Source organism: Suricata suricatta, chromosome 9 (assembly GCF_006229205.1).
Source record: "Suricata suricatta isolate VVHF042 chromosome 9, meerkat_22Aug2017_6uvM2_HiC, whole genome shotgun sequence".
In the NCBI taxonomy this organism is placed as follows: Eukaryota; Metazoa; Chordata; class Mammalia; order Carnivora; family Herpestidae; genus Suricata; species Suricata suricatta.
Window position 1 is genome coordinate 2,396,358 of NC_043708.1, and position 24,000 is coordinate 2,420,357.

The 24,000-nt window shown below is 53.7% G+C and overlaps 1 protein-coding gene and 1 non-coding gene across 7 annotated transcripts in view; both read right to left on the bottom strand.

Annotated features, from left to right (window-relative positions):
• TECPR2 (tectonin beta-propeller repeat containing 2) overlaps positions 1–24,000 on the bottom strand; it is a 105,820-nt gene that overhangs the window by 21,560 nt on the left and 60,260 nt on the right. For all 6 annotated transcript variants that reach the window (XM_029951223.1, XM_029951225.1, XM_029951224.1 and 3 more), the window contains 2 exons: positions 22,965–23,198; positions 15,437–15,585 (listed from right to left, as the gene is read on the bottom strand). In XM_029951223.1, coding sequence (XP_029807083.1) covers positions 15,437–15,585; positions 22,965–23,198 — 383 coding nt within the window. The remainder of the gene's footprint in view (positions 1–15,436; positions 15,586–22,964; positions 23,199–24,000) is intronic.
• Positions 13,441–13,513, bottom strand: TRNAQ-CUG. The gene has a single exon. It is a non-coding gene; the product is annotated as a tRNA-Gln (tRNA).

The window sequence follows — 24,000 nt, forward strand, 5'->3', positions numbered from 1 at the left end:
GGCGCTGTGGACACAGGTACTGTGGACCCCGGCGCTGTGGACACAGGTACTGTGGACGCCGGCGCGTGGACGCCGGCGCTGTGGTAGGCAAGCAGGGGCACAAGATCATGAATTTCTCTGCATCGTTCTCTCCCAGACGTGAACTGAAAACAGAACTAGAAGGATCGAGAAACGAAGCTACAAGAAGGCAGTTCCCCAGAGGGGGAGAGCAGGTGGGGAGACATGTTTCTGGGGCACAGCCTGCAGGGCCGGCTAACACGGTAACCTATGCACTTCCGTGCGTGACGCCGATTGCAAGCAGCCAACAGAGACGTCCGAGCCCTGCGCAGACGTGCCGTGTGCATCTCCAGGGGAGGTGCCCGTGGCTGGCGTGCGGACCACGTGCCTCTGACAGCCCTGGGGCGGAGTGGACTCTCACTTTACTGGGCAGGAGACAGAGGGTCAGTGAGTTTGGGCAGCTCTCCCAAGGTCACTTGGTCTCACGGGAAAAAGGAAGTATTCGTTCCGGTTCTTTTGATTTCAAGTACCAGGCTCTGGCTCTGGTGGGGACAGCCCTGGTTGGCAGGGCTCCGGCGGCTTCCCAAGGTCCATCCAAGGCACTCATGTGCCCTCCTGCAGTGCGGGGGGCGTGGCAGCGCTGGCTCGGCAGGACCTGAGCGGGGACACCAGCAGGGCCAGCCAGCACGCACAGCGGGGACCGGTCTAGCCATCAAGGGAACGCCCAGATCCCGATGTGGATCGGCTCCCTTTACCCAAAAACAGCGGCGTCAGGAGCCCCCGTCGCATTCCACCTCTGCCCTGGATCTCACGGATGCGCACAGCAGAGCCACCGACAGGCCACACAACCCCCACGGCTCCCGGCCCCCCTTCCTCAGTGAGCTCCTGCCCAAACCTGGGCCAGCGCACGTCCCGAGCCTTCTCTTCACACGATACCTTTCCCGCCTCCTGCGCTCCCGGGTCTCACCTGGGAGAATTTGGTGCCGAGAAGCACAAGACACACGGTCCCCAGCCACGAACTGTCCTGGGCAAAGCCCCAGAGACCATAGCTTTCCCTGCTCAGAAACGCCAGTGACTGGCCGGTCACTGGAAACGCCCAGCACCTCAGGGCCCAGTTCAAAGAGTGCACCGTCCACAGGAACCACGGTGGGTGACCGTGGGTGATCGGTGTTTCGTGGCTGCCATCAATACCTGCGGCGCCCTCTTCTCCCAGTCATCTGTCACTGCTCTCACCTGCAGGGCCCGCCCCACGCCCTTCTATTCCCTCTGCAACACCCGCCCGCACCTATCGCCTGCTTATTTATGTCTCCTGACCGTTCGATACAGTTTTTGGGCGGCTCACAAAGTATACAACCTGAAAAGTGACGCCTGTGTGCCCTCAAGAGCCCGTCCCCACGCTGCCCGGCCCTCCCCGCCCCGCGGCCCTCCCTGCTCCTGTAAAGAAGGCCTTCTCTAAATTTCGCCAATTAATCATATAATATGCATTCTTTTCTGCCTGGCTTCTTCCCTCAACACAATTATTTCATCGAATCTGGAAACTCTTCGGCCATATTTCTTCTGGTATTTTTCCTGTCGCCCTCGCCCCTCGTTCCTTTTAGGATGGGCTGCATTTGAACTAGGCCTTGTGAGGCTGCCCCACGCTCACTGCTGCTGAGTTTTCCCTGGTCTTTTTTACTCTCCGTGTTGTAGTTTGGATTAAAAACATTTTTTTAAATGTTTATTTTTGAGAGAGACAGAGACAGAGACAGAATGTGAGCAGGGGAGGGGCAGAGAGAAAGAGGGAGACACAGAATCCGAAGCAGTTCCAGGCTCTGAGCTGTCAGCACAGAGCCTGACGCGGGGTCAAACCCACGAACCGTGAGATCATGACCTGAGCTGAAGTCAGATGCTTAACTGACCAAGCCACCCAGGCGACTCCCATCTTAAAAAAATTTTTTTTAATTGGATGGTTTTATTCCTGTGTCTTTGAGTTCCTCAAACTTTTCTTCTGCAATGTCTATACATGCACTAATGCTATCCAGGGTATTTTCAATCTCAAACATTACAATCTTTATCCCTGCAAGTTTGATCTAGGTCTTTTTTATATACTTCCCATTTTCCTACTTAATGTGCACAATCTTTCCTCCAGTTTCTAGAACATAAAGGGTAAACTTATAACACTTATTTTAATCCCTATGAATTTTATCATCTGTATCCTTTCTGGGTCAGTTTCCATTGGCGGATTTACCTCCTTCACTGTAGGCGATATCTTCCTGTTTTTCAGCCTGCCGAGTGAATTCTGATTGGATGTAAGACAATGTGAATTTTACCTTGTCAGTGGTGGATATTTTCATAACTTATAAGTATTCTTGAGCTTTGTTCTGGGATGCTGCTAATTAGAAACAGTTTGATCTTTCTAGGTCTTGGTATTTTATTTTATTTGAGAGAGAGAGAAAGAGAGCAAGTGAGTGAGAGGGTTAGAGGGAGAGAGCTAGAGAACCCCAAGCAGGCTTCATGCTCAGCACGGAGCCCAACTCGGGGCTCGATCCGACAACTCTGGGGTCATGATCTGAGCCAAAACCAAGAGTTGGATGCTCAACTGAGTTACCCAGGTGCCCGGGGTCTTGCTTTTGAGCTCTGGTCACCAGTATCAGAATTATATTCAGCAAAGGGCTGATTTTGCCCCATCAGTGGGGCAAATGCTCTTGGAATATGACCCAATTATGGGTAGACAGGACCTAGGAGGTTTTCTACTTGGGATGGAGAGACTGGCTCTGCCAGAGTCCCAGGCCCGTTCCCTCTGATGCTCACAGGGGGTCCCCAGCTGACCCTCACACGTGTCCCCGCACAGCAGCGGAAGCCCCGTGGGGCCTCTGCAGCACTCCAGTCCTCCTCAGGCCCTGCCTCCTTGGCCTCCCACATTCCCAGCGCTGTGCTCTCAAGGAGCAGGCTGGGCGCTGCCAGCCCCCGCCTGGGTCCCCCTGCCCATGCAGCAGCCTGGCAACTATAGGGTTCACCTCATTTGTTTCCTGTTTGTCACGGACCACTTTGTTGTCACGGTCCTTTGTTGTCTGATGTCCAATGTCTTGAAAACCACCATTTCATATAATTTGTCTGGAATTTTCATCATTTTGGGCAGAAGGCTAAATCTGATTCCTATGACTCTGTATTGGCCGGAAGCACAAGTCCACGTACCTGGTCTAAATGTCTTTTTTAAATGTCTTTATTTTATTTTGAGAGACAAAGCAGAGAGCGAGTGGGGGAGGGGCAGAGAGAGAGGGAGACACAGAATCTGAAGACAGGCTCCAGGTGCTGAGCTGTCAGCACAGAGCCCGACGCGGGGCTCAAACCCACGGACTGTGAGATCATGACCTGAGCCGAAGTCAGATGCTTAGCCGACTGAGCCACCACTAAAGCTTCAGATTTCAGGTCCAAATGATGATCCCTACAGTGTGTGTCCTGTGCCTACTGTGGACGTGCATTGTGCAAGGTATCTTCTCCGGACATTACACGCATTTTAACTTTAGAGGACTATGTGCGTCAGCTGTCTGCTTGCTAGAAGAAGAGCATTTGAAAGACAATATTCTAGAGCTCGTTCCGAGTTCACGGCCGTCACACCACGTGCTGCCCAGCCCGTGGGCAGAAGGACAGGAGAGGCAGATCATGCTCCCGGCTGGCGCAAAATGGGGACTTCACATAAATAGGGGCCCGAGTCCCTACTCTTGGAGGTAAGTATTTCCTCCACACTGACAAGAAGTATTTTTGAAGGAGTGTTTTAGGTTTTTTTGCTATCCTGACTCTGCTGGAAAGTAAAGGAGATGAATTACCAGTAACTTCGTATTCATGATCGGATCCCGCTGCCCAAGCTTTATCACGACACTTTTGGAACGCGCATAGAAGCCGAAAGACTTCCGCAGAAGCGCCCACACCCCGCCGCCCCGAACCCTTCCCCGTGCGTGCCTCTTCGTGTGTCCACCAGTCGGTGCGCCCGGCAAGCTGTCGTGCTCTGGGCGAGCTTCAGCAAGCACACCGCCAGCAGAGCGTTTGTTTACAGCTTTCTCCCGAGGTAACGTTAACGCACAGCAGGTGAACGGATGCACCATAGCCTGACGCCGGCATCCCTGGGGAAACGGCCTCAAGCCGCCGGCAGCCATCCAGCCCCCACCCCGGCCCCCTAGGCAACCGTGGACGTGATTTCTGCCATTGAGATCCATCTGGTCTGAGCTGTCCTACACTTTCACACAACGGGAGCCACACAGGACATGCTGTCTGTCGCTGGCCTGTGGCTCGGGACAACGGCAACGAGGCTCCTCCGTAATGCGGCGATCGCTCCCCTTCATCCTGTTACCCGGTTCCAGCCTGTGCCGTGGTCCCCACCACTGCCCTACAGTGCGGGGCCGCGGACGGAGGGCCCCGTTCGGGGTTCACAGCAGGCTGCACAGTGTCTGCGCCGGGAGAGGGTCTGCTGGAGGGTGGCTGCCTGCTTGGGATCGAGTCCCCATCCCTGCCTTCGGCCAGGGCCTGACTCATACAGAACCGCTCGTGCCAGGAGCGGGGGTGTCTGGTGGAAATCTTAGGAACATGCCAACCTGCTTTCCAAATGAAGCCCCCACACAGTCCTGGGATCCAGGCCAGCACTGCAGGTGGGACCTGGCCCCTGGGCCCGGTGCTGACCGCCACTCGAGGTACTGGGCAGGAATGCCGAGGCAGGGCCGGTGACCGCCACTAACCAGCTGGTCAGGGCCCCCCGTTTCCCCTGCAAACCACAGAAGAATGGGCGCCTCTGCTTCACCTGCCTTCGGGCCATGAAGGCGACACCAACAGACTGCAAGTCAGAGAGCAAAGCTCCGAAGTTCTGAGATGAGCAGTGCTCTGCACCCCTGCCCCCAAGGACCCGCTGTCCAAGGGCACCCAGCTGGCTCACTTGGGGGAGCACGTGACTCTTGAGCTCAGGGTTGTTAAGTTCGAGCCCCATGTTGGATGTAGAGATTCCTTAAAAATAAAGTACTACAAATAAAAAAGAACCAGCTGTCCACTGAGGCGCCACCCTCTACAGCCCTGCAGCCTGCCCTTGACATCCGAGCCCCTGGGGAGGGAGGAAGCCCCGCCCCATCCCAGCGGTGCTGTCCCCCTCGGCGACCAGGCCCAGCCAACTTCTGCGACGCATTCCCCGCTACCCTGCAGCCTCCAGGCCACGCCGTCCCAGGGGACCGCGGCAGGGCTCCTTCCTGAAACAGTGGGACCAGGCCACTCGGCCCGGCCCCAAGCTCTGTGGCAGCGGGGCACGGACACAAGCCCCCTCTGGTTATGCTCATGCCTCACGGTCCCCTCGGTCCAGTGTGCCAGCCCTGGCCACATTCTCGCACCAGCACGGTCTCCGTGGGATGCTCCTGGGGGCCCCGCCTCCCAGCTCGCTCACACAGCTCTGCGAGCTCGGGGCTGGCGCTCAGCGTGGGGACCAGGCCGAGGATCCAGGCAGAGCCCTGGAGCCCATGGGACCCCATTCGTCCAGTCTGTCCTCTCCTCCCCTGCAGAACGGGGAGGCTGGGCCACGTGGTTTCCAGGCCCCAAGTCCTTTGTGCACGGGCGCGGTGGGGTGGAAAGACCCCCGGGGATGCTGATGTTCATGGGCAGGGGTGTGTGAGGAGGCATCCTGGAGCAGAGGGGCTGCACCTGACTCACAGAGTCTGGGTTCTCTGTAAAATACACCTATTTTCTCCCTGATTACAAAACAAATTTCCTGCCTGTCAGAGGAAAATGTGGAAAACAGAGAACACGACTACCATCACTACAACCCCTGGACCAGAGACAGCAATCTCTGTGGCGGTTTCTTCTAGGTTTTTAGTAGGATTTTATCATTCTGTGTTTTTGTCTCACAAACCAGAACCGCACCACACATGGCGTTTCTGAGCCCTGTGAGCACAGCGGACACCCAGGGCTCAGCGGGCGTGTGTGAGGGGCCCGGGCACCGCCGGGAGGGCCACACGGGAGGCATAGCATGGAAAGCTGGCCGCCGCCTCCAGGAAGTGGCAAAGACCAGCCCCAAAGCCACCAGGACCCCCGCGCCACCTGGCCTGACTCTCCTCAGTGGTAGGCGCCAGAACGTGGCTTTAACTGGTCTTTCCAAGGACCTCCTCAATTACTTATGATCATCATTCAAAATACATTATAATTATTTGTAATTATGTGTTATTTATAATAATCATTTATTTCTAACAACCGTCACTGGAGTATTTGCTAAGCGGACTCTGCGCTGCGAGGTGCCACACCTGCCTGGCCCCCCGTTCATAACAGAACACAGTCAAGTTCACACTGACTGCCAGAAACGGTGTAACGACCGACAGCTTTGGGAACATTTCTGACTACTTCCTCAGACTGAGTCTCACCAGACCATTCAGAGTGGTGACTCCTTGCTCCAGAAGAAGTTAGTACACGTTCGTCGCTGGATGAGCAGAAAACAGAGGTAAACAAAGGGAAGGGAAACCCCGCCGGAACGGCCGCCGTGCCGTCGTGACCACCGTCCTCTCGCGGTCATGTTCACGGCTGTCAGCGTGTACGCTGTCGCTGCTGAAACTTAAAGAGAATCACTGAGCGTGCCTGGAAGTGGCATTTCTACCAGCACTGTGCCATGGCACGGGCGCTTCTCCGCGGGCGTACGGACGCTTCTGTAAGGGACGCTTGCGACGTGCAGCGGGTTTCCCCGGATAAACACATCACAGTTTGACTCCGCTCCTTCCCGGCACGTCCTACAGAGCGGACACCTCGACACCAAACGTGTAAGCGGCAACGTCTTCTCTTTCTCTTATCAAACCCAGGGACTCCGTGCGCTGCCCGTGTCCCAGGGCCCGCCCGCTCCCACCGCCGCGGGGGGGACAGGCTGAGCCAGGGAGGCCCCCGTCGGGAGCGAGGCTGACTTGCTGAATGGTGTTGTGCGTTAGCCAGAGACCGGGTCTAACCCCCTGCTTCCCGCATGAGGTGACAGGGATCTGGCTTCATTATCCCCACGGACTCCCAGCATTTTTCTATCAGGAGTGTACACTAGCCACCGATCAGAACACCCCAAAACGCTTAGGAGCAGGTGCTCAGCTGCACCCACAGAGCTTGGCTTTGGGGTGTGGGTGCCCCCCTCTCCTACCGTCTGTCCCTGGCTGAGTGACCCGTGCCAGGTCAGTGGGTGTCACCAGACGGTGGCAGGAGTGTCACTGGGGCTATTTAGCTGTGCCTTCGGTCAGGGCTCAGGACAATGGAACGCCCTCACTGCTCTCTGCCCTGCTGTCCTGAAAGGTCACTTCCACTTTTTTTAAAGTTTGTTTATTTGAGAGACAGAGAGTGGGCCCGCATGTGTGTGGGACCTGAGCTGGGGAGGGACAGAGGATCCAAAGTGGGGTCTGCACTGTCGGCACAGAGCCCGACACGGGGCTTAAACCCACAAACCGTGAGATCATGACCTGAGCTGAAGTTGTCAGGAGTCTGACACTTAACCGACTGAGCTGCCCCGGCGCCCCTGCCGCTAACCCTTCTCCAATGAAAGCTTTCCTGTAGTTAGGTGGAAACTTGCCGATGCGTAAAGTAACAGGAGGTCACAGACCCCCATTGGCGGCTCTGGCCAGAGCGGCCCGATGGCTACTACCTCGCATCATGCTTGCACAGTTATTTTATGTTTCTGTTGTTCGTAAAGCTAAAAATACCTGAAGCAGCTCAATTCAAAATGATTTTTTAAATGTTACTTTGGCCATTTGCCAGACATATTAGTCTTCACTTCCCAAGTCTCTCTCTTTTCCAGGCAAAGCTATGATCCAGGCGGAGTAAATGACCCCCGAGAACCGACGGGCAGTTCACACAGACGGGCGGGCTGAAGCCTCCCACGTGAGGCAGGGGACCGGCGGTCAGGGAAGCGCAGAGTCTGCTCAGGAGGCAGAGGGGGGACCTGGGGGTGGAGGGAAATGAGGGGGGCGGCAGAGAAGACCTGCCTGAAAGAAGAGGCGGGGCCAAACTGGGGTGGGGACAGTCGGGCGCTCCCTTCCTACCGGGGCCCTCGGTGCCCACAGTGCCGTGAGCTGTCACATCGCCCACTGAGTTCGCTTCAGTGCTACCTCCCCTGTGGACAGAACATTCTCTAACTAGAGCGAAAATACTAAAAAAAAAAAAAAAAAAGGGCTAAAAACAACTATAAATATTTTCTCCAAATCCTTCCATATGTTAGGAAGAGTGAACACTGAGTCATTTGTTTTGAGCACTCTGCTAAAACTTCACCCCGAAACTACTACAGCAGGGAGGTTTTTACCAGAGATGAGAACAGGAAACAAACAGCGTTAAGGCTGCTGATCTTAGAGGGTTTCTGCCGCTTCGCTTCACTGTGTCGTTAGCATCTATTACCTGCTCCCTTGTTTCAACTGCAAACACATCCTACGTGCAGACCAGGAAGCTCACGCCGAGGAACGAATTAAAGAAGCTACAGGAGGAAGAGGCTGATTATGACCGAAACATGTAAACTACTCTAATACTTGGATTCAACCAAATTGTCCTTTTTAAATTTTTAAAAAAATATTTGCTTATTTTTGACAGAGAGAGAGAGAGACAGAGAGACAGAGAGTGTGCAGCGACAGGGCAGAGAGAGAGGGAGACACAGAATCAGAAGCAGCTCCAGGCTCTGAGCTGTCAGCACAGAGCCCGATGTGGGGCTCGAACCCACGAACGTGAGATCATGACCTGAGCCAAAGTCGAGGCTTAACCGACTGAGCCCCCAGGCGCCCCACCGTCCTGACTTTCTAAACCCTGTTGGTGAAGCCTCATCTCCCCACTGCCACGCTCGTGTCATCGGGTCCCCTGCAGCTGCAGGACTCGGGGGGCCTGCGGCTGGAGACACTGCCTGGGGGCGTGGTCTCCATCACGGCTCTGGGCCCAGGCTCGGTCCCCACACCACCTTGGGGTGACACACCCCTGGATTCCAGCTCTGCCGCGTGTGAGCCGTGGGGCCTCCAGCAACTTTCTGACCCTCTCTGAGCTGGGGTTTCCCACACGGGCACGTGGTATGCACGGGTGGCCCGAGGCGAGCACCCAGAAACGGGGTTCGTGGTAACCTCAGACCTCTGCTGCTGAGCACTTGCTCCCAGCTGCCCGGGGGGAGCAGTCCCCGCAGGCTGTGACAGCACGGCGGGCCTGGGTCCCTGTCGAGGCTCGGTGGCTCGCTAGGGTTGGGGGCCACACGGCCACTCGGCTGTCCGGAGTCCAGCTTCCTCTGCTGAGGGGAGGGGGGAGCTGCTCCCGACGTGTGGGTCCTGCCCCGGAGGCGGGACCTCCGCAGGTCAGGGTGGGACAGGGCGCGGCGGGGAAGCCTGCGCAGATGAACGTCTGTCTCCTTATTCCCACAGGAGCCAAGCTGAAAAGCACTCTGTATCGTCCAGTTCCACAGAGAGCACGTCTCTTCTCCGGCACTTCAAGCTAACTGAGTCAGAAAATGTGGCTCCATTCAGGGGGACGGCTTGGAGCAGTTAGCATTTCGCAGCCCATTTAGCAATCACTGCTTTATTCAGAGCACAGCTTTGAGGCCTTTTCATGTGAATTTGCTCCATTTGGCCATTTTCCTGGGGAAAGCTGTTGATCACTTTCATCAATAGAGCACTCCAAGCACAGCTTTCTCTCCCCAGTGTGGGCGCTGCTTCCCAGGGGCTATTCTACAATCTAAACAGAGGAAGCAAGAGCAGTGCAGGTTCCCACAGTCTCTGATGTCACTCAGCCAGGTACCCGAGTGGCCCGTGGCTGCAGAGGTGCTCAGGTGGGGGCGAGGCTGGCCGGAGCCGCCACTGTCAGCGGCTCGCGGCCTGGCCCCACGGCCTAGCATCCTGGCCTGTGGCCTGATGGGAAAAGGCTGATACAAGGCACAAGCGTGCTCCGACGGGCTGGCCGCCGTCCTCCGCCACCACACGTCCCGCAGACCTCGCCCTTCCCCTCAGCAGCCCTTTGCTGAGCCTGGCATGGCCCCGTGCTGGGACTCTGCCAACATAGGCCTTCGCCAGGCACACCGTAAACATGACAGATAATGCTTGGAAGTCTCAAAAGAATATCACTAGCCAGCAAAACACTGTCCGTAACAGTTGTGGAAGAATGGAGACTAGAGTGAACAAACAGATGAACTCGGGCACAGAAAAACAGTAGAGAAAAATCAACAAAACAGGAGCTGTTTTTTGTTTTGTTTTGAAAGAGAATGAGGGAGAGGGAAAAGAGCGCGCACACAAGTGACTGAGGGGCAGAAGGAGAGAGAAAAGCGGGGCTCACCTGAAGCAGGTCTGAAACTCATGAACTATGAGGTTGTCACCTGAGCAGAATGAAGTCCGCTTTACGGACTTAATGGGCCACCCAGTCGCCCCTGAAAGATGTTTTTTTGAAAAGACCAACAAAATTGACAAACTTTGAGCTATATGGACTGCGGAAAAAAAGAGGAAAGACTCAAACTACTAAAATCAGAATTGAACGAGGGGACACAACTATCAACCTGAGAGAAACAGGAAGGATGCTATGGGAATGCTATGGACAACCGGGCACCGATAGAGTAGGGAATGTGGATGAACAGATTTCTAGAAAGGCACGAACTACTCAAACTGATTCAAGAAGAAACAGGAAACTCTGAATAGACTGAAAACAAGTAAAGAGACTGAATTAGTAATCAAAACACAGCTCACAGTGAAAAGCCCAAGCTTACAGTGAGGAGCTGTGGGAATGCTTTAAGAATAATCAACACTAATCCTTCAGAAACTCTTCCAAAAAACAGGAGAAGAAACACTTCTCAACTCATCCTAAGAGGCCAGCACTTCCCTGACACCAGACAAACGCATGACAAGAAAAGAAAACCAACGACCAGTCTATCTCATGAATAAGGCCACAAAAATCCCTGATAAAATACCAGCAGACCAAATACAGCAACATACTCAGCAGATTACATATCATAACCAACTGAGATTTATCCCAGAAACAAAAGGTTCAACATACAAACGTATATTATATACGTTAATATAACCCGTCATATTAATAAAGGAGAAAACACATATGATCATCTCAGATACAGAAAGGACACTTGACAATAACTAACATTCTTTCATGGAAAAAAAAAACATTCAACAAACTAGAAATAAAGGGAACTTCTTCAGTCTAAGAAGGGCCTCAGTAAAAAATGCACAGTTAATATCATGATTTAACAGTGAAAGGCTAGATCAGGAACGTGACGGGCACGTCTGCTCCCGCCACACTCACTCCATATCACGCAGGAGGTTCTAGCAGGGTGCCTGGCGGCTCAGTCCATTAAGTGTCTGACTTTGGCGCAGGTTGTGATCTCACAGTTTGTGAGTTCAAGCCCCACATCAGGCTCTGTGCTGATAGCTCAGAGCCTGGAGCCTGCTTTGGATTCTGCATTTCCCTCTGCCCCTCCCCTGCCTGTCCTCTGTCTCTCAAAAATAAACATTAAAAAAGAAAAAGTAAAAGGTATCCCAGATAGGAAAAGAAGTAAAATGACCTCTTTGTTTTTTTTTTAATTTTTTAAAATGTTTTTATTTATTTTTGAGAGAGAGAGAGAGAGACAGCATGGGCAGGGGAGGGTCAGAGAGAGAAGGAGTCACAGGATCTGAAGACAGGCTCCAGGCTCTGAGCTAGCGGTCAGCACAGAGTCTGACGCGGGGCTCGAACCCACGAACTGTGAGATCATGACCTGAGCCAAAGTCGGACGCTTAACCAACTGAGCAACCCAGGCGCCCCAAGTTATCTCTCTTTGTAGATGACATGATTTTGTACATAAGAAATCCTAAGGAATCCAGAAAAAAGTTATTAGATCTAAAACAAGTTTAGCAAGGTTTCCACATATAAGATCAATATACAGAAACTTATATTAGCATAGAACAAACTGAAAATGGAATTAAGAAAACAATTCCAGGGCGCCTGAGTGGCTCAGTCGATTAAGCGTGTGACTTGGGCTCAGGTCATGATCTTGTGATTCATGAGTTCGAGCCCCACACTGGGTTCTGTGCTGACAGCTCGGAGCCTGGAGCCTGCTTCAGATTCTGTGTCTCCCTCTCTCTTCCCCTTCCCAGCTTGTGCACTGGTGTGCAGCTCTCTCTCTCAAAAATAAATAAGCATTAAAAAAACAACAACAATTCCACTTACAGTAGCATTAAAAAGAATAAATGCCTTAGAAATACATTTAACAAAAATGGTTAAGAACATATACGCTGAAAACCAAAAAACTGATGAAGTAAATGAAAAAAGATCTAAATAAATGAAAAGACAGCCCATGTTCATGGATTGGAAGACTTAATACTATGAAGATGGCAATACTTCCCCCAGTGATCTACAGATTTGGCACAATTCCTATAAAATCCCAGTTAGCATTTTTTTTTGCAGAAATTGACAAACTGATCCTAAAATTCATATGGATATTCAAAGGACCAAAGTAAAGAAAACAATATATTTTTTAAGTGTATTTATTTTAAGAGAGATAAAAGAGAGAAGGTGGGGAGGGCAGAGAGAGAAGGAGAGAGAGAGAGAGAGAGAGAGAGAGAGACCTAAGCAGGCTCCACACTGCCAGCACAGAGCCCAAGGCGGGGCTCAACCCCCCACTCCCTGAACCGTGAACTCATGACCTGAGCTGAAGTCAAGAGTCAGATGCTTAACTGCTGAGCCGCCCAGGTGTCCCCAAAACAATCTTGAAAAGGAAAAATCACTTCCTGATTTCAAAATTTACAACAAAGCTAAATAATCAGGACAATGTGAGGTTGGCCTGATGAAAGACGTACAGGTCACTGAAATAGAACTGATGTAAAAAATCTTTCCATTTATGATGAGCTGATTTTGACAGCCCTTCATGATAATTCAATCAAAAAGAACAGTCTTCAATAAATGGTGCCGGTATAATTGGATATTCACGTGTACAGGAATGAATTTGGACACCTATCTTGTACCATATATGAAAATTAACCGAAAATAAATCAAACATCGAAATGTAAGGGCCAGAACTATAAGATGTCTAATGTCTTGAGAAAATCTTCAAGACCTTGTATTAGGCAACAGTTTGCCAAGTCACCCAAAGCGTATGTAAATCATGTCTCTGATAAGGGTCTAGTACCCAGAATGCCTACAGAACTCTTACAACTCAATAATTTACAGATAAATAGCTATAGCTGAAAAATGAGCCAAGACTCTGAATACACAGTTCTCCAAAGAAGATACACACAGGACCAGTAGTACAGGAAAAGATCTTCAACATCATTAGGCATTTAGGGAGATGGAAGTCAAAACCACAAGATGCCATGTCTACGCCGACTAGGATGGCTAGAATAAAAACATCGGGCAAGAAGAACTTTTCGATGAGGATGTGGAGAAACAAGAACCCTCATACATTACTGGTGGAATGCAAAATGATGCAGCCACTGAGGAAAACCGTTTGTCCGTTCATTCGATTTTATTTTTAAGTCATCTCTATACCCAACATGGGGCTCGAACCCACAATCCCGAGATCCAGAGACACACGCTCTACCAACTGAGCCAGCCAGGCGCCCCAGTTCCTCAAACCTGTAAGTGCACATTCACCATCTGACCCTGCAAGGTAACTACCCGTTCTACTGAACGGGAGACGGAAGTCCACACAGACACTCGCATGTGAAGCATTATTCACAGCAGCCCAGGCACGGGACACCCCACGCGGGCACCAGCTGATGAATAAACACATTCATCCGCATGAGCAACAGTACTCAGTCACAGAAGGGAACGAAGCACTGACACGTGCTCCAAAGTGTTACGGCACTTGAGAACACGACGCTAAGGAAAGGTGGAACAGAAGGCCACTTGTACGATTCCATTCGTATGAAATAGGCAAATCCAGAATAGGCAAGGGCAAAAAAATAGAAGGGAGATTAACGGCTGAGGGGGCGGGGGCTCCCAGAGAAAAGGGCATGGGCTATGATCTTACCTACCATTACGACTAATGGGTATGGGCTTTCTTTTTGGGGTGAGAAAGTTCTGGAACTGAACAGTGGTTCAGTTGCTCAGCTTCCTCAATATACTAAACACCCCTGACTTTTACACTATGAAAGGGTGAATTAACTCTTGAAAGAAATGACATCAAGCTCTTAGGGGAATAAAGGAAGGTTCTAACAATGACGTACCGAAGGGCTCAGGCAACAAGAGGGTGTCTCACGTGAGGAGAATTTCAGGACGCCGATGAAGTGAGCCGCACGCTGGCCCGCCTCCGCTCATGGCCGGGCACGGGCGGCGCTCAGCACGGCCAGTGATGGGAAGCTCCCCCTGCCGGGTGGCCTGCTCTCACCACACCCCTGCGTGGAGAGGTGAGCCCACGTCCTCATCCGTCAGGTGTAACCTCACGTTTGCACAGCGCGTTCTGACTCACAAGGTGCCATCCCACGAGGGAGGACACCCACCAGTGGGCACGGGGCCCTCTCTGTGGCCACGACCACTCCCCGGCGGTCTGACCAGAACCCTGCTTCAGCTGTGGGGCCTCCAGCACGTGCCCCGCTCTGCTGGGAGGACTGGAGGTCCTCAGAGCCTTGCAACTTGCCCCTGGACTTTGGTCACCCCATCCCTGGGGCTCATGATGCCTAAAACATAGACGGTCCCGAACACAGGCCTTCACCCTAATGCCCGATTTCTGCCCGTCCCCACTCACGCACGGTTCTGTTTAGGGACTAACCACGGCCCCGCTGCCACCTCTGCAAACGGCAACATCATGTTTTCTCCAACAAAGTCACAAAACAGGGCCTGGCAGGGGCTGGGGGCAGATGACTCACGAAATCACAAACCCCAAGTATAAATTTTAACAGAAACGTACCGAGTAAGCAACCAGGCCTGGTAGACATTTAAGGTAACTCAGTAGTGCCCTAAAATCAGCCCCTACATTTGTTATCGATGCTGGAAGAGTCCAGTGGAAGAGAGAAACACCCGGAACACGCGGGAAGCTGACCTGTGGTGGGGGTGGGGACGGGGCACAGAACTCAACAAGCCAGGAGCGGCCTTCGCAAAGTGCTGACGAGATCTGAAGCAGCTTTCTGTTCCTTGCTGTACTTCTGGGCACTGCTTGATTTCATTCTCATTTATTTATTAGCAATCTCTATACCCAACGTGCAGCTTGAACTCACGATCCTGAGACCAAGGGTCGCACGTTCACTGGACTGAGCCAGCCGGACACCCTTGATTTTACGTTTTAAAATGCAATGTTCATTTTGTAAGAAGTAAAAATATTTTTGAGCGGAAAAAATCCTTAAGCATTGACTTGCATCATCTTTAATGGCGCGTTCGGCTCTGCATTCCGCAAATGGGATAATGGGTGAGCGCACGTCGGGGGTCGCCTTGCTCCCCAGACCCGCGCCTCAGCCCCAACTGGCTGGGGGGCACATGGGGGAGCATGTGGTCCCCTCCCCGGGGCAGCAAGCTGGCAGCTCGGTGTCAGCCACGCTCTGCTTACCTGGACAGGTGGCTCAATCATGATCCAGGCCGGAAGCATCAGACTGGGATTGAGCGGCTGGGTCCCAACCCGGAAGTACACTCCGCCCCTGGAGTCGCAGGCCCAGATGTGCTGATTTCCACACGCCAAGCTCGTCAGCCTTACGGGGCCTGCCGGCAAATAAAGGAAAAGGCAGCACGCTAAGCACTTTGGCAAAATGACGAAGACTGCACTTGAATCTGTGGACTTCGATTTTTTTCCTTCAAAGAAAGAGGTGAGGCTGCTCTTGCGGCTCACCCCGCAGTCTGAGAATGTCATGGCCCAGGGGAGTCTCCGAGGCCTCTGGCCGCCTGCCACCCGCCAGGCGCCACCCTGCAGGCTCTCGGGCCCCGGGTGCGGCAGCTGGGAGCCGCCAGCACGGCCCCGGGCCGGTCAGCGCGGGGGCGAAGCCCGGTGGGGACGTCGCTGGCCTCGGCACGTCTGTGCGCCGCATCAGCCAATTCTGCATCTGGGGACCGGGCACCCCTCTTAATCAGGAATCTTGGTCCGACTGAGAATGAGTAATGAACTGACCAAGGCCTCTAGAATCTTCCTTTTCCTTTTTACATTTCTCCTTATTGATTAAGCCAATTTTAAGAGGAAGGGAGATGGGAGGAGGCTCTGAAGAGGCATTACACTCGACTGATGGCCGATCTGCAAAAAGAACAGCCCAGTCACTGAGCAGCTGCCGCGGGACGGGTGCGGCCAAGCATGTGACGCCTCGCTCCGAACCCCGCAGCGGAAAGGCTCAGTCCCTCACAGGGCCATCGCGACTCAGACACGAAGACGTTTGCCCCAAGTCCCAGGGGGAGACCGCGGCTGAGCCGGGAGGCAGAGGCCTGAACACAGCGCCTCCGCACCAGCTTCCCGACCGCTGGGCCGCTGGTGACCGCAGCTCTGACGCGTTCAGTTCCGACAGACGAGCACGTCCTGGCTGCCGTGTGCTTGCTGTCAAGGCAGAGCACATTTGGATCACCCCAGAAAGTTCCCTCTCCCGAGGCCCCCACGGGTTACTAGTCTGGTCTAGAGGCCCACAGAAACCACACGTGTGCTCTCTCTAGGGTTTGGCTTCTTTCACGCAGGGGACCGTGCACAGGATTCGCACACAGTGTCACTTCTTCCTATCACTGGACGTCGCATCGGGGCCTGGCGACACGGAGGTCTACCCAGCCACCCAGGGACGCACACGTCTTGCTATCAGTAGAGTCGCCAGTCACTCTCATGAAGACTGTGGATGTGTTGGTTTTCTGGGACGGTACCTAGGAGAGGAAGCGCAGGGCTGTGGGGTAGAGCTCCGTCTGCCATTCTTTTTTAAAATATTTATTTTTGAAAGACAAACAGAGAACAAGTGGGGAGGGTGGGTCAGAGTGAGAGGGAGACACAGAATCTGAAGCAGGCTCCAGGCTCCGGGGTATCAGCAGAGAGCCTGACATGGGCTTGAACTCACAGACTGAGAGATCACCACCTGAGCTGAAGTCGGATGCTCAACCAACGGAGCCGCCCACGTGCCTCCCTCCATTTGCCATTCTGCACGCTCACCAGCGTGCCCACTGGCTGCCCACACCCTCCCCGGTGCCTGGTCCTTTCCACGTCAGACATTCTGGTAGGTGTGAAGAGGTACCTCGTAATGGGTTTAATCTGCCATTCCCTGATAACTGATGACCTGGGACTCTTGTGAAATGCCTGTTCAAGTCTTATGGCCATTTTTCAAGCTGAATGGTTTGTCTTTTGATGACAGAGTTAGAGGATTTCCTTGTATATTCTGGATGCAAATCTCTAGTCAGATGTACATGCATTGTGAATCTTTTCTCCCAACCTGTGCCTTGCCTTTTCATTCTCTCAACAGTGTTTTCTGCAGAGTTCGTAAACTTGATGGGTCTTCTTGACTTTAAAGCAGGGCAAAGGGGGTGCGGCTGCGCTCAGTGGCAGCGCTCCTGTCCCCAGCTCCCAGCTGTCCCTGGTATCAGACGGCAGCCTACGTGTCCGTACCATGACACACAGGCACAGACCCTGCACGTGCAACTCTTGTCCCATGCCCTCAGCTAGGGCACCAGCCTTACAGTATTAACTGACTACACAAAAACTTTGTGCATTTCCTACAGTTGGTTTTTCTTGTACTGAAATTAACTTTATTTCTTCCTTCCTTAATTTTTTATGGAATGCCTTACCAGGGAGTTCAGACAGACTCCCTAGGGCTCTAACGTTACACGGTGAAAGATTTGTACAAATCCAAATAAAGTACCTTCTTCAGTAAATTACAGAAATAGCTGAGAAACAACTGCTAATTTTAAAATGCTACATAAAAACTAATGTTAAGCTGGAGTCTTCACCCTACCCTAATAGAAAGTCTAGACAGCAGCTGATGGTGACAACAGTTACACTGTGACAGAGCCACACGGGGCCAGCAGCTCAGTGAGCGGTGACTAACAACACGAGTTCACACCACGGGAATGAATATTCCTCAGAACAGAAGTGAAGGCTGCTAGACCACACGGGCCGGTGCACACAATGGCTTATCCTGAAGACACAGGTCACAGGAGACGACGTCTCACTGAAGGCTTTACTTCAGTGCTCTGCCTCGCAGAGGGGCGCCCACGCTGCCTGAACACGGGAGGTCTGGGAGACTGCTCGGCAGAGAAGATGGTCAGGGCTGGAGCTGGGGACTACTGCCCCCCAAACGCTCCGCGGCTCCCTGGCATCCATTCCCGTGAGGCGGGGCCTCCTCACTAGCCTGGTATCGGGCTGTGGGCGAAGCTGTCCCCTGCTGTAGCGACCGCGACAGTGAGGCCACAGGGCGCTGCAGCAGAAGCTTTGATCCTAGAGACTGAGAGCCAACTTTGTGGCGGCAGGAAAGCAACGTTTGCGTGTTCCGTCGCTGATATTTCGGGACGGTTCTGCGCCACCAGCCTGATGAGCACACACACGCCATCATTTTCTTGCCTTTCCCTGCTTTGTTTTTTCCTGCATTTAAAAACAGTTTCAATTACTTTATTCAACAGAGGAGACATTTTCCCTTTAGGATTACTCTTAAACATGTATCTTAGACAAAAAGGGGCATTTATTTGGTGTTTATCTATTTATAAAACACTTCTCTGCATAAATTACTGCCTACCATCATTTGTTACCTAAAGGCAAAAACAGACACAAAATATTTCCTCATTAAATGCTGTGACCAGATAAATTGAATTACAAATTGCATTAGTTTGCTGACATTCCAGTGCCTGACATAATGCATATTCATGTGCACTGGGAAATGAAATGTTGTGAACATCTAAAATATCTGCTAAATGATACAAATTTTCTTCCAAAAACTAGGGTTGTAACAAATCGCAAAATTCCATTTTCAGTCTCTAAGACTGTGTTCAGTAGCCAGGCATTTAAGAAGTCTCTTCATTTAATCTCAAAGTAGCAACCGACTTGGTAATTTGAACAGGGGCAGAAGAGTGATGTTATATCTTTAGAAAGAAATTAAAGGTAGAGATCACATTCATGACTTGATACTTTGCTAAAGTCATCCTTGAAACTGCAATTTCTGCTGCCAACGCCAAAGCCGGCTACATCCCAGACGTTTTGGAATCCCGGGCTGCCGGCGTGAGCGGGCTGGATCACGCTGTCGGCACCGGCAAGACCGGCTTTCGCTTCTCATGTTCGTGATGTCAGAACACTTACAAAGAAGAGGCCAAAACTGAAGAGAAGAGCACAGATAAATCACATCCCGACCAAATGGACCAAATCCTGCCCATTAGGCAGTTTGGCGATGGTCACTATCAAGGCCAAAGACAGGATCCAGACTCATAACCCAGAATTACTTAGAAACGGGGCTCACCAGCGATAACCGCTTTCCCTGACGCTCTAAGTTCCTGCTGCACACGGATGTGGCCAAGCTGCGGTCCCCCCACCCGTGTGCAAATGCCATGGGTCAGACTACAATGGCCACTGCACAGAGCAGGCACAGGGTGCGAGGTGGGAAAGTGCCCTGATGGGAACACTGCCTGGAGAAAGCCTGGGACAGGGCGGGGGACGTTCTCGGCTGAGGCCTGAAGAGGTGGAGGAAGGAAAGAGCGGGGAGGACGTTCTAGGCCGGAGCAAGACAAGCAGGGGCTGTGACAAAGAGGCCTACCACACGAGGGACGATGGCCGGTGGCCGGAGGCCCCGCTGTGTGAGGCCTGTGCAAGGGAGCCTGGGCCAGGCTGTGGCGGCCCCGGGTGCCACCTTGACACCGGGGCCGGGTGCAGCTGGTTAAGGCTGGGGGTCCACCCCTGCCCTGTCTGGGAAAGACAGACAGACTGGCAACTGTGGGGGGTGGGGTGGGCATGCCTGGCATCATGAGGTGCTTCCTGCAGAACAGGCGTGGAGGGGCCTCTGGCCCTGGCAGTAGGGGGAGGAGCGAGGATCGAGGCCTAGGAGACCCTCTGGGGTAGAGGGAAGAGACAGCGCTGAGGTGCTGACCACTGACAGCCACAGAGGATTCTGCCTTTCCCAGAAGAATTTAGTGGGCGCAGAGGAGTGAAATCAGGAAAAAGGGTATGTCTGGGAGAGAGGGTCTCAACCTCAGACAAAATGCTCACGGCAGACACACTCCCGCGGAGGCTGGGCTTCCTTTCACTGCTGTGAGCACCTTCCAGGTGAGCAATTCAAGGCAGGACTGTTACCTAGATGACAGACCGCACTTTCTATTCGCAACCATTCTGTGCGTGCTGACCGATGACAGCCTGCCAAGGACGGCCACACGCGGGGCTCAGGGCAGGGAGCACGCACACACATGAACTCAAAATCCGCATTGCTCGCCTCATCTACATGAGAATTTGAAAGATGGCTTGACTCACCTGTTAGTCCCACAGGCTACACAGGCCACACCTGGAGAGCCCAGGAACAACACCTGGCGGTCTGTGCCAGCCTTCCACTGTCCCCTAGGCCGACCCCGACCCCGAACCGGGCGCTGGCACAGCGGGAGGCCGCCACCTCTCCCACATCACCCTGCCCACCTCCCCTGCCCCAACACGCTGTCTACCAATTCAGGACTATGCTCTCCTACGTTCAGAAAATAATAAAAGGATTCTTTGTGCATCACTTCAGTGGCCGCTGAAAACCCAGATAAACACACAGTCTAGAGCTCAGGCTAAGTAAGGCACCAGGCACATGGTTGAACCCGCCCCCACCCTCCCTGTGGTGCGACACAGCTCATGCTGGCTTGACCAGGACCCTGAGCAGGACACCCACCCAAGAAGCTCACGTCTATGCAGGATGCACCCTCGCCCTACAGTTGGGATGGCTGTTCTATTAGGGAAGGGGAAACTGAGGTCCAAAGGGAACCCAGCAGTTTGCCTAGGGTCCCGGAGCCTGCCTAGGGCCAATTCTCTTAAACTGAGTCTCGATCCCTGCAAAGCCAAGCGTCTCCCCCTGGAAAGAATGGCCACCACCCTGGTGAAGCCCACATAGGCACCTCGGGGACCTGCAATCGTGCAGCTGATGCCTAGAGGACCGGACGGCCCCGGAAGGGAGGCATGAGTTGTGCGCGCCTGTGGCCCTGGGCAGAGCTGGTTTGGGCAGGGTGCAGCCTGGCCCAAGGCCATCCGCTTGCACCCACTCTGGCGTGTCGGCATCCTGGGGGGGGGGGCGGGGTGCAGGGAGACAGCTCTGCCCTCTCCCGGCCTGTGTGGAGAGCAAGGGTCCTTGGCATCCAGTGGTGGCAAGACACAAACCATGACCTGGCCATTAGGCCTCCCGAAGAACAGTGGCACCTCCCAGACTGCTCTGGCTAGGGCTGCAAGAAAGGCTCAGGTCGTAGGACCCCTGAATGGTGACAAGGCTTCCCGAGGGCAGGCAGGAGGCCAGCTGTCACCAGCACTCAGGGCCCTGAGCAGCCGCAGCCTGGTCTGGTCAGACGCTGTCAGGGATGGTGGCCAGCCAACTCTCAAAAGCTGGAAGGTGACGGTCCCAGGGATGGCCCTGGTGCTGGGATTAGGTTCAAACAACAGGGTGTGAGGCCAAAAGCTAAGTCATCAAAATGACCCTGGAACATTCCTATTTTTAGTATACATGCTGCTGAAGGGAGTGTGACCCTGGGACATTCCCAGCTTTCAAACAGAGTTTGCTCCCTCAGTTGAGAGCCAACCTGCCTCTTTAGTTAACCTGGATGTTACCTAGGGGCCTTGCTGGCCAGAAGAACAAATATCCGTCCGTACGGCACCTGGCAGGGGCCCCTCTGGCCGCGAGCAGCGGAGGCCCAGCCTGTTTCAGGGATGGGGGGAGGCTGGGCAGCAGAGACACGGCCAGGGCTGCTGTGGACGCGGGCCGGCAGCGGGCTGCCCTTTTCTCCTCTTGCTTTCGTTCCCGTTCTCTCTGTATTTACCTATATGCATTTCAATACCTATATGCATTTCAATGCATGTCTTAATATAAGACATGTTTTACATACAGATGTAACTATATATGTGTGTGTGTGTGTGTGTGTGTATATATATATATATAATTTTTTAAAGCAAACTCTAAAACCAACGTGGGGCTTGAACTTAGAGTTGATGCTCTACCGACTGAGTCAGCGGGCACCCTCCTCCTGCTTGTCTTCTAACGAGTACGTGTGATTGAATTCTCAAATATGAAATGCTCGTACAATTCAACTCTACCACCTACCTAACAAGAAACACCGCTGGCTGTTTCCCAACAGGGGGACGTGTGGCAGGAGTGTTCCTAGGGCTCGGGGGGCTCCTGCAGCAGCGTCTGCCTTCAGACAAGCGTCTGGGGTCAGACGAGCCACACGGAAGCTGCCAGTCGATCACGGTGCTGGAGAGTAGCCTCATGCTGCGGGCTCACTCTAGCACCCTGCTCCTTGGAATACGAATGACTTATGTATGAAAGGCATCGTGCTCCCCACAGCCCGTGAGAGGAGGCTCAAGAGAAGAGCCACGGTCAGGAGACACGTCATCCCCCACGTTCTGCCAGGATAGAATGGACACTGGCTTGTGGGGCGCGGCTCTAGCTGCAGAGACAGGCGCGCGGCTGCTGACGCAGGACACGGCCATCCTTGCAGGCCTGAAGGACACTCGTGTGCCACGCTGAGAGGGAGCACCGAGTCCTAGCGGCCACTTGTCCGCACAGGTGCTCCTCCTGGGCTCTGCGAGCCCTGGAAGCTGGAAGGGGCGAGGCTCCCTGTACAATGAAGAGGCCCATTCAACCTGCACGAGGAGCTGATCATTGTCCTGAAATCCAGCAACTTACACGATGTCCCGTGAGAATTCACACAGACTGAGAGGCGCCTGCATGGCCTCTCGATTTTGGCTCAGGTCGTGATCTCACGGTTCATGGGATGGAGTCCTGCATCAGGCTCTGCACTGACAGCACAGAGCCTGCTTGGGGCTCGCGCTCGCGCTCTCTCTCTCTCTCTCTCTCTCACACTCTCTGCCCCCTCCCCTCCCCCGCCGCCTCTCTGCCCCTCCCTGGCTCGCTCTCTCAAAACAAATAAGTGAACATTAAAAAGCAGAGACTGCCCACCAGCTGCCCGGGGCCTACCTAGCTGGGCCAGGTCCAGCCGCGTCCAGTGCAGGCCCGTGGGGCAGCTCTTGGACAGCGTCCTGACGAACACCTGGCCGAGGCCGTCCAGGGCCCACAGCGCGTCCTGGCAGGCGGCGTACGCCCTCATCTCGGCGTCGGGGGGCAGCTGCACCGTGGAGGGGCGGGACTGCGCGTTCTGGGCGCTGACGCTGCAAAGGTCCTTGCTGCTCTGGCACAGCCACAAGGAGCTTCCTGTGGAAAAGGTTCACGTTTGTCACTCACGACGCACCTCGGCCTCTGGGCTGCGGCGCCTGACGGCCCCCGCGGGGAGGAGCTCTGCGAGCCGTCGGCCCGAGGTCAGAGGCGCAGCCCACGGCCAGGCAGCTGAGAAACAGGCCTGGGGCGTTCTGAAGGGAGGAGGGAAAGCGGGGCTTAGGAGCTCTGAGGAGGCCTACGAGGCTGGCTTAGCGGCTCCGGCCTGGACGTCTGTGAGGGCGGGGCTGTCTTCGCTGGCCTGAGCCTGGCGCTCTGGAGGGAGTGACATCAGCGACTCCTCAGAAGGACGGAACCACAGTTGCCCTATCCTAGTCTCGGGGAGGGAGGAGGCAGGTGGGCCAGGAGGCTTGCGAAGGTGGCGGGCCTCCTCTCCTCCCCAGCCTCCCCTCAGAACTCTCTTTCTTCCTCCCCACCATTTTTACAGATTCCATTTAAAATGCAGACAACCTCTGGAAAAGTTGGAACCTCCGTGACAACATTGTCTAAAACTTGTGGCCAGATAGGTTTTAGAATTGAAATGTGTCTGGGTTGTGAATACCGAAGGTGGCGGGCATGTCACAGATGTACGTCACAGCCTCAGGGAGCCAGGCAGCACCGAAGCGCAGGCCGCGCCTGCCACAGGCCCAATCAGTGGGGTCAGTCAGCAGCCGCATGCCAGGTTCAGGTCATGTTTTACTGCCAGATGAATGTGTGCCAATCTCAGGAGAGAACCTATGCTTTTCAGAGCTTGACAGATTTCAGAACCGTGGTCAGATGATCAGGCAAGAAAATATTTTAC